General features: G+C 34.1%; 1 protein-coding gene across 3 annotated transcripts in view; it reads left to right on the plus strand.

Annotated features, from left to right (window-relative positions):
- The window catches only part of COP1 (COP1 E3 ubiquitin ligase), a 226,234-nt gene that overhangs the window by 132,357 nt on the left and 78,979 nt on the right, over positions 1-14,898 (plus strand). For all 3 annotated transcript variants that reach the window (XM_039242351.1, XM_039242352.1, XM_039242353.1), the window contains exon 15: positions 6,802-6,918. In XM_039242351.1, coding sequence (XP_039098282.1) covers positions 6,802-6,918 — 117 coding nt within the window. The remainder of the gene's footprint in view (positions 1-6,801; positions 6,919-14,898) is intronic.

A 14,898-nucleotide genomic window follows, 5' to 3' on the forward strand; every position in this document is an offset into this window, starting at 1 on the left:
TAAGCATTTAGAATTGTTATCTTGGTGAATTGACCCTTTTATCAATGTATAATGTCACTTTTTATCCCTTTTAATATTCTTCTGAATCTACTTTGTTAGATATTCAGCAAAGCAGTAATCTTTTTCCTCTCCTCTGAGATTCCATTTATATGTTAGACCTTTTCATTTTGTCTTATAAGTCCCCTTGACTGTTTTTTCCATGTCAATATCTTTTCTCTTCTTTACATTAAGTAATTTGTCTTCTTTCAGTTCAGGAACTCTTTTATCCTTTAATCTCCAGTTTGATATTGATTCAGTTCAAAACTCTTTTATGCAAATTACTGTATTTTTCCTAAAATTTTCATTTGATTCTTATTTAATAGTTCCAGTATTTTTACTGAGTATTTCTCTCTCCATTAATTTTAAATGTATTTGTTTACCTTTTACCCCCAGGGAGCACCGTAACAATAGTTGCTTTAAAATCTGTTTCATAATTCCAACATCTAGATTTTACAGTCGGTTTTTGTTGATGGTATCTTTGAAAATCCTTCACCTTTTCCTGGATTTATGTACATTGAGTAATTGGTGGGTTATATCTTGGGCATTTTGAGTATTACATTTTGTAAGACTCTGGGTTCTGTTCAGATTTTCAGGAGAATGTTTTTTGTTTTGTTTTGTTTGTTTACGTAGGTGATCGGCAGTTTAGATTCCCATCTTTCTGTATGAGTGAGAGTTACATTTTCAGGGTGGTTTTCAGAGCCTCTGGTGTGCTACATTGGTTTATTTCATGCATACGCCATTCAGGGGTTAATCTGGAAATTGAGATGTCTTTTCAGTTGTAGTTCAGAGCACAAGGTCTTTGTTAATACTCCTTTGTGTCCATCTTGCATGTATAAGACTTAGGCTTGTTCATACACAGAATATGGGATCTTCTCCAGTGCTTTCCTTTCTAGGTTTCTCCCACACTCTTTGTTTCCCTTTTTTACTGAGGCTTTGGCAAGAAAGTTGGGGTTTCTCTCTTTTTATGACCACAGAAGTGAAGTATGTGTAGGAATAGTAGCCTGCCATAGTGCTGTAGCTCTGTGATGGAATCCCACCGTAGAGAAACGCTGAGAGAGAAAAAGAATAAAACGAAAGAAAAAATAAAGATTACTCTCAACCTGTGGCTTGCAGAAGTGTCTTTTGCCAATCTTATGGTCAGAAACACAGGGATTTTCCTCAGTTTTTGCTCATTGAGGTTCTGACTTTGGCTTGCATAGGAGAAAAGAAATGGTACTTTCACCCCTGTATTGGTTACTTCTTTTATGTTTTGAATTTCCTTTACATAATGACTGTTTTTCTTTACTTTTCAGATTCCTCAAACCTTTCTGTTTTATTTTTGTTACTGATACTGACCTCCCAGTAAATTCATAGTGAGAGAGATTGGCTATAGTGGACTTACTCTGCCTTGATTGGTACTAAAAGTCCCAAATGCATTATGCCCATCTCAAAATATTTAGTGTTGTGTAAATGTATTTATCACCCTTTGACTGTTTGCTGATTTTTACTTATAAATCTTGGTTATAAAATACTGCCTTTGTGATTATAGTAAGAATAGTTTAAATTGCTTCTAATGTATTTTCCACATAATTATTATTATTTATTGTTAGTATTTTATATATTTTATATTTTTAACATTTTATATATTTTGTACTTAGTAATATCCATTTATTAATGGATACTTTTTAAAACATAAATAAATACTGAGTCCTAATAAGTGGCATTTTTTGTATTCATCCTGTTACTTATTTAAATGCTATGTATTTTTAAAATAGTTTACTTTCACATATATATGCACTTACTTTATGTTAAACATGAATGTTGTAGGCTTATAGATTGTAGTATTCTTCAGAATACTTGTAGTATAGGCTTGGATTGGTAACACTTGTATAGGCTTGTACTTGTAATAATTGTAACAAGGCTTGTAGTATTGCTGTGTAACAAGTTAATCATAAAAGAATATTGTGAACTAATTTATAAGTTATTTAGGAGAAATAGGTTTTTCTTTTTAAATACATAAAGTAAAAATCATTTGCAATGAATTATCGTATTGAATTAGAATAAACATATTCTTTAAAGGGTTTTTTAACCCACAAATATGAATTTGAAGAGTATTTGGTTTTAGTATAGCACTGTTTAAAGGTTTTTATTTATTCCAGAGTTTCATAGCTGTACACATTAATATGAAAGTGTTTAAATTCATTAATATGAATTTAAAGTCTTACGAAATTAAAAAAAAATTTAGTTAACTCATACTAAGTGAAATACTTTTTTAAATCAAAGGACTAAAAAATAAACTGGAATATAATAAATAGTATTATCATAAGTAGTATTATCTGCCCTATAATTTATAATTTAGATAGTTACCTTTCCTAAAAGCTTTAAATTTACTAAGTGTAATATCTCCTGTATCCAAATGAAAGTAAAAGGGTTATGTTAGGCAAAATCCCAAATGTCCCCAGTGGTCTTTGTCTCCTGGTATCCCCATGCTTATGTAGTTCCCTTCCTCCCCATTGCTCCAGTCTGTGTGATTGGTAAGATACTACAGAAGTGAAGGTATGTCACCTTTTTTTTAAAGTTCCTTTATTTATTTTTGAGGGGTTGAGGAAACCATGTGTGGAACTGTGCAAAAGAGAAGGGGAGGGGCAGAGAGAGACAGACAATCCCAAGTAGGCTGCATGAGCCTGCTATCAGCACAGAACCCGACTCAGGGCTTGAACCCATGAACCATGAGCTCATGACTTGAGCCAAAATCAAGCAGACACTCAATCGACTGAGCCACCCAGTCGATTGAAATTTCACTTCTGAAGTTAGTTTATATAAAACATGTAGCCTTTATCTTCATTCTCCATTTAGTCATTTTGGTGAATATAGAGACGCTAGCAGTATCGTCACAAGCCCAAATTGTGGGGAACTGAATTGTCCTACCGAGAGCCATGTTGAGCGAGTGAGTGTGGAAGTGGATCTTCTAGTTCAGCTGAATGGAGACCTCTGATGCTTGAGACTCTGAGCAAAACCCCCCAGCTGAGCTGCTCAGAGATTCTGGACAATCAGAAACTGTGTGACAGTAAATTTTGTTGTGTTAATTAAGTTCCTAAGTTTTGGGGCAGTTTGCTTTGCAACAGTAGGCAACTTAATATAACAAAGCCTGTTTTCTCTATTTGCTCAAGTTCAAAAGAAAAACTTCTCTTTGGTAAATCAGTACTTGTAGCTGCATCTAATTTTTCCTTTTCTCGATACTTGGCCTTTTGTACTCTGTACCTGTCTGTCCAAGTCTCCTTCTTCTTATAAGGATATCATTCATTGGGTTTAGGGTCCATCCTAATCCAGTATGACTTCATTTTAACTTGTTTACATATGCAAAGACCTTATTTACAAATTAAGACATTCAGAGGTACCTGCGGTTATGAATACAACATATCCTTTTGGGGAACACAGTTTAACTGACAACACCTGTTTTGTTTAATGATCAGTAATAAAATAAAATGTATCATTCTTTCTTTTCTATGCTGTAAATATTCCATATATCTTTAAGCCTTAATTATTGTTGTAGCTCAGTTATATTGACTTCTAGTATCTTTTACATTGAAAATTGTAATCGTGATGTTTACCATTGTGACTTATTTATTTAAATTTTAGTTAGTTAACCTAACAGTGATTTGTTTCAAGAATTCTGTGATTCATCACATACAACAAGCACTACTCATCACAGGTGCCCTCCTTAATACCTATCACCCATCTGGCCCATCTCCCACCCACCTCCCTCTATAAACCATCATTATTAAGAGTCTCTTGTGGTTTCTCTTTTCTCCCCCCGCCCCTCATGTGTTCATTGTTTTGTTTCTTAAATTCCACAAATAAATGAAATCACATGTATTTGTCTTTCTCTAAGTGACTTATTTCACTTAGCATAATACATTCTAGCTCCATCCACGTCATTGTAAATGGCAAGATTTCATCCTCTTTGATGGCTGCATAATATTCCACTTCATATATACCACATTTTCTTTATCCATTTTTCAGTTGATGGATATTTGGGCTCTCTTCATAGTTTGGCTATTGTCATTGTGATTTATTTTTAAAATGTTAGTGATTACTCCATTGAGAAAATTACCATGAAATAAAAAAAGACTTTCTAATTTAAATGTTATTTTGTTCTAGTTCATTCTTATACTTAACTTATTTTTAATTCTCATAAAACACTGATCTATAACATTTGTTTATAAAGGGTGTAGTTATTAGTAGTGGGATTATGGGAACAGTAGGTGCTCCACGGATATTTGTTGTAGATTAACTTTGGCTTGCTTTGTTGTTAGGGTACAATCCTACTCTGGATATTCTAACCTATAAATGCAATATTTGACCTGTAGATTTTTAGGTTCAGGTAGCCATTTCATCTCAGAATTGTATATCTGAATTCCCTGGACAATTATATATTGATTGAAATAGCACAATGATTCCTATTACAAATTACATGAAATAAATCAAATATTACTATTTAAAACTCTTACTCTTTTATTTGAATATTGAGTGTATTATTTTCATCTTAGAAGGCTAATAAATTCATTAGGGTGTAAATAACTTTTTTAGTGGTTAATTTTTATTCTCAGAGTCTACATATTAAGAAATGTTGTATGGAATTCCGCTCATAAAAGAAATTATCCTATTTACACAGGAAAGAATCTCTGTTCTTATGAAATACCATTTTTTATCTTATTATTTTTTTATTTTACTCCTATTACCATATTAGTATTCCTGAAAAGACTTTAGGGGCACCTGGGTGGCTAGTCAGTTGAGTATCTATCTCTTGATTTTATATCAGTCTCCTTGCTAATTGTGGAGTCTGCTTGGGAGTGCCCACCTGCCTCCCCCGCCTTCCCTCCCACCCCTCTGTCCTTTTCCCCTGCTCATGCTTGTGCTCTCTCTAAAATGAAATAAAATGTTTAAAAAAGATTCTAAAATTTTACTCCATCCTAATACTAGTTTTCAGCCCTAAATGCACATTAGAGTCACCCAAAGAGCTTATAAAAAAACAGCAATACCCATTGGGGTGCCTGGGTTGCTCAGCTGGTTAAGCGATCAACTCTTAGTTTCAACTCAGGTCATGATCTCATGGTTTGTGGGTTTGAGCCCTGCATTGGCTCTGCACTGACTGTGGAGCCTGCTTGGGAGTCCCTCTCTCTTTCCCTCTCTCAAATAAACCTAAAAAAACAAAACAAAACAAAAAAAACACAATACCTGGACCCTAACTGATACCCAGTTCAGGGTAGAACATTGGTGTCCACTGAAAAGATGGATAGGAAGATTTTTATTGTTACTGTTTATTATTCTAATGTGTAACCGGTGTTATAACCAATATCTTGAAAATCTATTTTATTTGTGTATTCTATTGTCTGTGAAGACATTTTTGTTTAAAAACAATATAATGGGGGTGCCTGGGTGGTTCATTCAGTTGAGCATCTAGCTCTTGATTTTGGCTCATGTCATGATCCTCATGGCCATGGGATGGAGCCCCATTTTGGGCTTTCCCTGGGCATGGAGCCTCTCTCTCTTTCTCTCCCTCTGCCCCTTCAATCAATCAATCAATCAGTCAGTCAGTCAATCATGGATGCTCTGGTATCTTATGAGACAATAGCTCACCTTTCTCTTTCTGCTTTCAGATCTGACCTGCTCTAATCAATCAGCTTGCCATTCTTTAATGATTATAAATTTCAGTATATACCATTGGAATAGACTAAATATCAAATATTGAAACAAATATTTAAAGTTTAGCTAAATAATTTCATAATATTACTTTAAACATTTAAGTCATGTAACTGAGTTCCTATATAAAATTTTCAAATCATGAAATTCTATTTTTTTTAATATTTATTTCTTTGAAAGAGAGAGAGAGAGCATGAGTGGGTGAGGAGTAGAGAGGGAAAGGAAGAATCCCATGCAAGTCCCACAGTCAGCTCAGAGCCCAGCTTGGCGTTCGATCCCATGACCATGAGATCATGACCTGAGCCATAATCAAGAGTCAGACACTTAACCAACTGAGCCACCCAGGCATCCCTAAATCATGTAATTCTCAGTTGAAATAAAAAATAAGAACTGCTTCTAGGTACTTTAAATTGCATTTGTATTTGTGTGTGTGTGTGTGTGTGTGTGTGTATATATAAAATGTGTGTGTGTATATATTATGTATATATAATATATATAATATATACATTATATATATATATATAATATGACTATGTGAGTGTGTGTGTGTGTGTGTGTGTGTAGGAGTGGGTGCCTATATGATTCGTCTTCCAACCCGTGACACTTTTGAGAAACACACACACAGCAGTTTTTTAAGTAGGCTCTGTGCCCAAGGTGGGGCTTGAGCTCACAACCCTGACATTAAGAGTCACATGCTCTACCCGGTGAGTCAACCAAATCCCATCCCCCACCCCCCATGCACGCTATTTAAAAAATACTAAAACAAATACACATGTATCTCCATATTGCTTTTTTTTTTTTTTAGCCATCTTTTATGCCTTAGATATGGGATCATGTTACCTATCAGTATACACTGATTTTCTCTGTTGTTTTCTGACTTGGAAACTATGCTCCTTTGGTTTCACTACATTGTTCTATTACTCAGTCATTCAGTTTAAACAGTATTGGTTCTCCTAAACTAAAATGCTTTGGATTAATACGAAAAGGCAACTGTAGCAATAAGTAAACTTGATAGTTTACAGAAGCATTTGCTAATGCATTGTTTAATTCTTTTCATTTTTGTTTGTCCTTTATTCTTAGTGAAGCTGTGGTCTACCAACCTGGACAACTCAGTGGCCAGCATTGAGGCAAAGGCTAATGTGTGCTGTGTTAAATTCAGCCCCTCTTCTAGATACCATTTGGCTTTTGGCTGTGCAGGTAAGAAATTAAAGCAGTTTTGTCTTTTGATGTTGGCTGAGTATTGTGCCTGGCATAAAAGACCATATTTTAAAATGAATAACTTTCCGTCTAGGTTTAAATTTTGTTTTTGTTATTAGTCTCTAAGTTAGAAGTACGCAGTGTACCATCATTACTTGTTTATTGCTGTTTAATTTCAGTATTCTGTCACCCATATTTAATACAGAAAGATGGGTTTGTAGATTCTTTTTGTTGTTACTCTAAGTCTTTATATACATGAACTACTGTTTATTCACCAACTTAGGTCATAATGATGTTTAAATGATTAAGCTATATTGTATAGACACAGGAATCCATTTTTAATTAAAGGAAATCTATTCTCTCCTTCAACAATTTTATGTGTGTAAACACACACACACACACACACACACACACACGTATGTATAGTACTATGCACAAATACCCATATAGGGATAGTGAATAAGACAGATAAAATCTTGCACCATGGAATGCATGTTAACATAGGAAGTATTTAAAACCATGTTAGCTGTTAATATCATAGCATGTTATTTTTTGATAACTTTTTTTTAATAGTTTATTGTCAAGTTGGTTTCCATATAACACCCAGTGCTCATCCCCACAAGTGCCCTCTTCCATGCCCATCATCCCCCTTCCCCTCCCCCCACCCCCATCAGCCCTCAGTTTGTTCTGATAACATATTTTTCTTAACTAGGGTGACCCAACTGTCTGGCTTTGCCAGCCCTAGTTTACACTTGTACTGTCATAATTAATAGTAGTGCCTTCTTTCTTTTTCAAAATGTTATGGGTTGGAAGATAAATCATCTGATTGCCTTACTCCTTTGTCTTCTGTATTTGTTCCTCCCCCTTAAATATTTACTAAAACAATAACAGTAAACACCTATAATTTAACTTCTGCATTAGGAAATCTCCTTGATTCTTTTTTTTATTGATAATCTCAGGCTTTTTTTAAAAGATGAGCTTAGCACCGTATCATGAACACAGAATTACTCTTTAAAAGAAGAAAAAGCACAATTAAAAAAAATTTTTTTAAATGTTTGTTTATTTTTGAGAGAGAGAAAGACAGAGCACGAGTTGGGGGAGGCCAGAGAGAGAGAGAGGGAGACACAGAATCTGAAACAGGCTCAACGCTCTGAGCTATTAACACAGAGCCCAACGTAGGGCTCGGACTCAGGCACAGTGTGATCATGACCTAGGCCAAAGTCAGACAATTAACTGACTGAGCCATCCGGGCATCCCAGATAAAAGCACAATTTAAATCTTATTTATTATGATAACTTTTCCTTATTTCCACTTATTATTTATTCACTAATATACTGACATAATTTCATTGTTAGATTCTAGTAGGTTATGGTCTAACATGTATATGTAGGTCGAATTCTCTATTAGCATACAGAATTTTCTTTGAACCTACCACTTCATTGTTAAATCCTTTTTCTATCACTGACTATGCGAGTTGGTTAACTCATCTTATACTAAATAGAGAGAGTCCTATCTTATGAGGATCATGAAAGGAAGATGTTACATGTAAAGCTCTTATAAGATGGTATTCAATAATTGTTTAGTTATTTTCATTTTTAATATTTTACCATGCATTTAATTAAAATGGTTTGAGTTTTACTGTTATCTTGTATTTTATATATACATTAACCATTGGCCATCATTAATGAATAGAAGTTATTATCAATATTTAATATGTATAAATACCAGATATTAACAGTTTCAAATTTTTTCATTCCTGGTCAAGGGAAACATACCTTATTTTTATTATTATTTTTTAAGTTTATTTATTTAAGTGATCTCTACACCCAATGCGGGGTCAGACTCACAACCTTGAGAGGAGAGGTTGCACGCTCTTCTCACTGAGCCAGTCAGGCACTCCTAGGGAAACCTACTTTCATGTATGTATGTATGTATGTATGTATGTATGTATGTATGTGTTTATGTATTTACTTACGTACTTAATTACGTACGTACTTACTTTCTTACGTACTTACGTACGTACTTATTTCCATCCAAGTTAGCATATAGTGCCACAATGATTTCACAAGTAGATTCTGTAATGCCCCTTACCTATTTAGCCCTTCCCCCCTCCCACAACCCCTCCAGCAACCCTGTTCTCTAGATTTAAGAGTCTATTATGTTGTGCCCCCCTTCCTGTTTTTATATTATTTTTGCTTCCTTTCCCCTATGTTCATCTGTTTTGTATCTTAAATTCCTCATATGAGTGAAGTCATATATTTGTCTTCCTCTGACTGACTAATTTCACTTAGCACAATACTTTCTAGTTCCATCCACATAGTTACAAATGGCAAGATTTCATTCTTTTTGATTGCTGAGTAATACTCCATTGTGTGTGTGTGTGTGTGTGTACACATATCTTCTTTATCCCTTCATCCATCGATGGACATTTGGGCTCTTTCCATACTTTGGCTATGGTCAGTAGCACTGCTGTACACATTGGGGTGCAGGTGCCCCTTCGAAACAGCACACTTGTGTTAGGGAAACCTACTTTTAAAAATGCTTTGCTATCTAGGGGCTGTTTGCTCCTACTGTTTTAAATTTTCATGTATTTCTTACTTAATTTTTGCATTTACTTTTCCATGTGTGCTTTAAGATTATATTTTTCCAATTCTAGAAGAATTCTTTTGGGATTCTCTTCTGAATTACATTATATATTTACTTGTTAATTTTGGAACTACTGGCATTATTAAGATAGTACATCTTCCCACATAGTTAGAAAGGGCATTTTTCTGTTTGGATTATTTTCTATCTTACAGTGAGATTTTAATAGTTTACTTCATTTAGGTTCAAGGTTTTTCTGGTTAGTTTTTTTCTATGTATGTTATAATTTTTGTTACTATTTTAAATAAAATACTTTTTCAATTCCTTATTTTAAGTATTGTTTCTAAGAGAAGATAAAAATTTGTTGATATTTGGGTGTTTGTATTTTATGTAGGAACCTTATAAATTTTTCCTATTTAATCTAGTAGCTTTTTAGTAAAGTCTTTCAGCTATTTATACTTGATAGTAGCCAAACATGATATTTGTATTTCTTCTTTTCAAATGATTTATTGCATTCTCTTCTTACAAGGCAGTATTCCATGATACTAGTGATAGTTATTTTCTCATCTGTTTCATTTAGTTGACTGGGCTTCAGTCTTTTACTTGTTAGGATATCCACTTTTGGAAAGTTGTCTGTATTAAATTCAAATAATTCATTTAACTCTTTCTTAGGAGCAACTTAGTATTTTATCAAGTGCTTTTTAGTCAAAATTGATACACTCATATGGTTTAATTTGTTGATGTAATGGATTATGTATTTACATTTTCTGATAATCGGATTATATTTTATTTCTAGAATAAATCTTGCTTGAGCATAGTGTGGAATTCTTTTGACAAGTTGCTGTGTTTATCACTGGTACTTTTACACATGCAGTCATAAATTGGTCTATAATTCGCTGTGTTTTTGTCTTAACCATTTTAATTATTTTATAATTTTTGGTATACAAGTCTTAAACTTGCCTTATTAAATTTATTCCTGAATATTTTATTAGTTTTATTTTTTTGATAATTTTTTGCACATTTTCATTAAAATTCCAGTTAACATGCAGTGTTTTGTTACTTTAAATGTATTGTGAATGGAATTGTTTTCTTTATTTTTGACTTTTGTTTGTTGCTAGAGTACAGAAATACAGTTAATTTTCACCTATTGATCTTGCATCCTGCAATTGTGCTGCTCTTTTGTATTTTTTTCTCTTAATTTTACTGTGGATTTTTGGGGATTTTCTATATTTAGGATTCATGCTATCTCTGTATTAAAATAATTTTATTTCTTCCTTTATTAATATCTTTTTGCTTATTTGCATGAGGTTAAAGCTCATGTACAATGTTAAGTTGAAATGGCAGAAGAGACTTCCTGGGGTGCCTGGGTGGCTCAGTCGGTCGTGTCCAACTTTGGCTCAGGTCATGATCTCGTGTTTTGTGGGTTTGAGCCCCGCGTCGGGCTCTGTGCTGACAGCTCGCTCAGAGCCTGGAGCCTGTTTCAGATTCTGTGTCTCCCTCTCTCTCTGACCCTCCCCTGCTCATGCTGTGTCTCTCTCTCTCTCAGAAATAGATAAAACATTAAAAAAATTTTTTTTTAAGAGAGGGGATTTCCTTACCTTATGGGGAAAGTATTCAGTCCTTCACAATTAGGTATCCTATTAGCTGTGAGATTTTTGTAGATGCCCTTTATCAGATTGATTAAATTTTCTATTCCTAGTTTGCCAGGAGTATTTATTATGAATGAGTTTTAGATTTTGTTGAATGTTTTTTCTCTGTCTACTGAGATGATGTAGTTTATGTCCTTAATATGGAATAGTTCATTATTGTTATTTTTGTTTTAAATGTTAAACCATTCTTCCATTCCTGGCAAAAATCTCTTAGCTTTAGTGTAAAATCCTTTTTTATGTTGTAGGATTGAGTTTGCTAATATTTTAAGTATTTTTTAGATATTTGTAACTTTCTTATGTTTTGCAGCTTTGATAGTGAGGTACAGTTGGCCTTAATGTGTTGGGAACTGTTTCTGTCTTTGCTGAATGAGTTTGTAAAGCTTTGGTATTTCTTCTTTAAATATTTGATGAAATTTATCAGTGAAAATATCTGGACTTGGACTTCATGAGAATATTTTAAATTCCTAAGATTTTCTCTTTTCTTGAATTCATTTTTGGTAATTGTTGTCTTTCTAGGAATTTGTTCAGTTTTTCAAATTTGTTGTGATTATGGTGTTGATAGCATTCTCTTATAGTCCTTTCAATTTCTATAGTCTCAATAGTAATGTTCATTCTTGCATTCCTAACTGGCATTGTGTCTTCTCTCTTTTTTCTTTTTGGTAAGTCTAGTTTAATTGTCAGTTTTTTCAAGGTGTGTGTGTGTGTGTGTGTGAGAGAGAGAGAGAGAGAGAGAGAGAGAGAGAGAGAGAGAGAGAGAGATGTCAGGCCAGAATATCATATATTTCCACTGTTCTTAATGTTGTTACCTAAGCTTACTTGTTGGAAAGGTTAGAGATCTGTAGACTAAGCCTCTTATCAGTAGACCAGGAGAGCTATTCTTTTTGTCATCCTTTTAAGATCAAGTTCTGTTGAGTTCATGAATGTAAAATTGTTGCTGTAATCAAGGGATCAGAAATCTTTCACTGTAATGGATACAAAGCTGGAGACTGGATATTGAAATATTATATCAGAAAACCTTCACATTTTTACAATGTAAATTTCTTTGCAACAGAAATATCCAAAGCAGGATGACCACCAAGTTGCTACCTTTCAGATCTTACATAAGTGCATCTCAGTGCTGGAAATCGATTCACATCTGAAAGCACAACTGCCAGAGTATCTGGGCAATATAGTTATAACATTCCATCCTGCACAGGCTTAAAAAAGATGGTCATCAGCCCTGTCCAGCACAGTGCAGTTTCATATGAGTGTAAGGAGTTAGTTTTTCTGGCTTTGAAATAGGTGTTTAGTATCTGAGCAAGGCATTAATGAATCCAGTTGTCCACACTGCCTTTAATGTATTTTTTATTGATTGAAAAATGCTTTTAATCTTAAAAGCTTATATTACTAGAAAACAATGACTGGTGTTGCATCATCTTCATTTAAAATTGTAGCATTTCTTAGGATATAGACTGTTATCCAAATGTTTCTCTTTAAACTGTGAAACATCACTTTAGCCGTATTGTTTATTTTACCACTGAGAGAACTACAGAGTCACATTCATGAGATTGCTGAATAAATATAATTTGAGATGATGAATTTGACATTAGGAGTGGGCTGTACACTTTTAAACATTGCTTTTGGAGTTACCAGAAATAGATGATAAGTAAGTAAACTACCCAAGAACTACATTTTTCCTCCCCTGTTGCAAGGGCAGTATGGGCCCTACTTGGGTTATGATGCATTGTGCTAATTCTAAGACACTTTCCTACCTACCTTCATTTAGATCTGATATTTTCATTTGATACAAGTAGTACATTTCTCTCTCTCTTTTACTTTCATTTTGCTTTTTTTTTTTTTTTTTTACTTTTTTTTTTTTTTTAAGATGTCTAGTTTTTGAGAGAGAGAGGGAGGGATCAAGGGAAAGAGAGAGAACGAGTGGGGGAGGGGCAGAGAGAGAGGGAGACACAGAATCTGANTTGTGCTAATTCTAAGACACTTTCCTACCTACCTTCATTTAGATCTGATATTTTCATTTGATACAAGTAGTACATTTCTCTCTCTCTTTTACTTTTTTTTTTTTTTTTTTTTTTTTTTACCTTTTATCATGTTATAGAAAGATGTCTAGTTTTTGAGAGAGAGAGGGAGGGATCAAGGGAAAGAGAGAGAACGAGTGGGGGAGGGGCAGAGAGAGAGGGAGACACAGAATCTGAAACAGGCTTCAGGCTCTGAGCTGTCAGTACAGAGCCCGACACGGGATTTGAACCTGAGAACCACTATATCATGACCTGAGCCTAAGTCAGATGCTCTGACTGACCCACCCAGGCACTTCTGTTTTTGTTTTCTTTTTTCTTAATTGGAGACTATAGCATGAAAAATTTCTTGGGTTATACTAAATATTCACAAGCATTTCTTTTAAAATATCAAGTCCTAAGTCATGGCCCCCTTGAAAATAGATTAGGAATTTTAAACTACTTATTTTGTGGTTAATATTGAGAACATGTTTTGAATCTATTCCACACTATTTAAAAATCTTTTCTTAAGCAGTGAGATTATCTGGAGAATGTTTTTCACCAAAATAGAAAATAATACTTAAAATTTTTTTAAATGTTTGTACTTATTTTTGAGAGAGAGAGAGAAAGAGACAGAGCATGAGCAGAGGAGGGATAGAGAGAGGAGAAACAGAATCTGAAGCAGACTTCAGGCTCTGAGCTGTCAGTATAAAGCCTGACACAGAGCTTGAACTCAAGAATCGCAAGATCATGACCTGAGGTCAAGCCAGACACTTAACCGACTGAGCCACCCAGGTACCCCCAGAGTATATTTTTAATGTATAGGTGAAAGTGTTTATCTATTGTCTTCAACTTGATTACTACATGATATTTTCTTATTGAGTAGAAAGATAGACCTGTATGCTCTAAAACACATACAAGTTTAGAGTATCTTTAGATTTCCATTCTATTGCCCCCACCCCAAAGTATAATTAGTTCCTTTCAATTTAAGAAGCTGGTATTTAGTTTACAGCGGCATGAAACCTAATTTAATTCATTTTTTAGAAATAACATGGAGAAACTTGAGTAAGGTAGATAAGTAAGGGCTTGAGGTGTCTTTTATAATTTCCCATGTTCTTTAAGTACTGGGAAAAGTTTTAGGCTTGGTAGTTGATAAATATGCTGACCTTTATTTCATACAGCACCTGCCAGTGGGGTGACATTTTTTCCTTCACAGTTAACTGAATTAAGTTTCTGAATATTTAACAAATTTGGATTTAGTGTCATAGCATTCATGACCAGCATTATAAGAATAATAGGTGGGGAAATGAATGTTAAAGACATTTTATTTTCAACTTTTCAAATAACTTATGCAAGTGGGGGGAGGATAGAGAGAGAGGGAGAATCCCAAGCAGACTCCGCATCGCCAGCACAGAGCCAGATGTGGGGCTTGAACCCACGACACTGTGAGATTGTAACTTGAGCTGAAATCAAGAGTTGGATACTTAACCTACTGAGTCACCCAGGCATCCCTAGTAGATCTTTCACCTATTTATGTTTCTTGCCTTCCAGCCTGTAAGTAGCAGTGTAGCTACAAGGTATTTTAAAGAACAGACTTCAAAGGAAATTTTATATTTATAATAAATGCAGTGAGATATTTAAAGTTAGGCATCTATTCAGCTATTACTAATTTAATAGATATGATCATTCCATTTTTGAAACTGATATTGAATAAGCATTATACACACTTGGGAAGTATGAAATAAATGACATAATTT

The sequence above is a fragment of the Hyaena hyaena genome, unplaced genomic scaffold (genome assembly GCF_003009895.1).
Source record: "Hyaena hyaena isolate Hyena2069 unplaced genomic scaffold, ASM300989v1 scaffold_209, whole genome shotgun sequence".
NCBI lineage: Eukaryota > Metazoa > Chordata > Mammalia > Carnivora > Hyaenidae > Hyaena > Hyaena hyaena.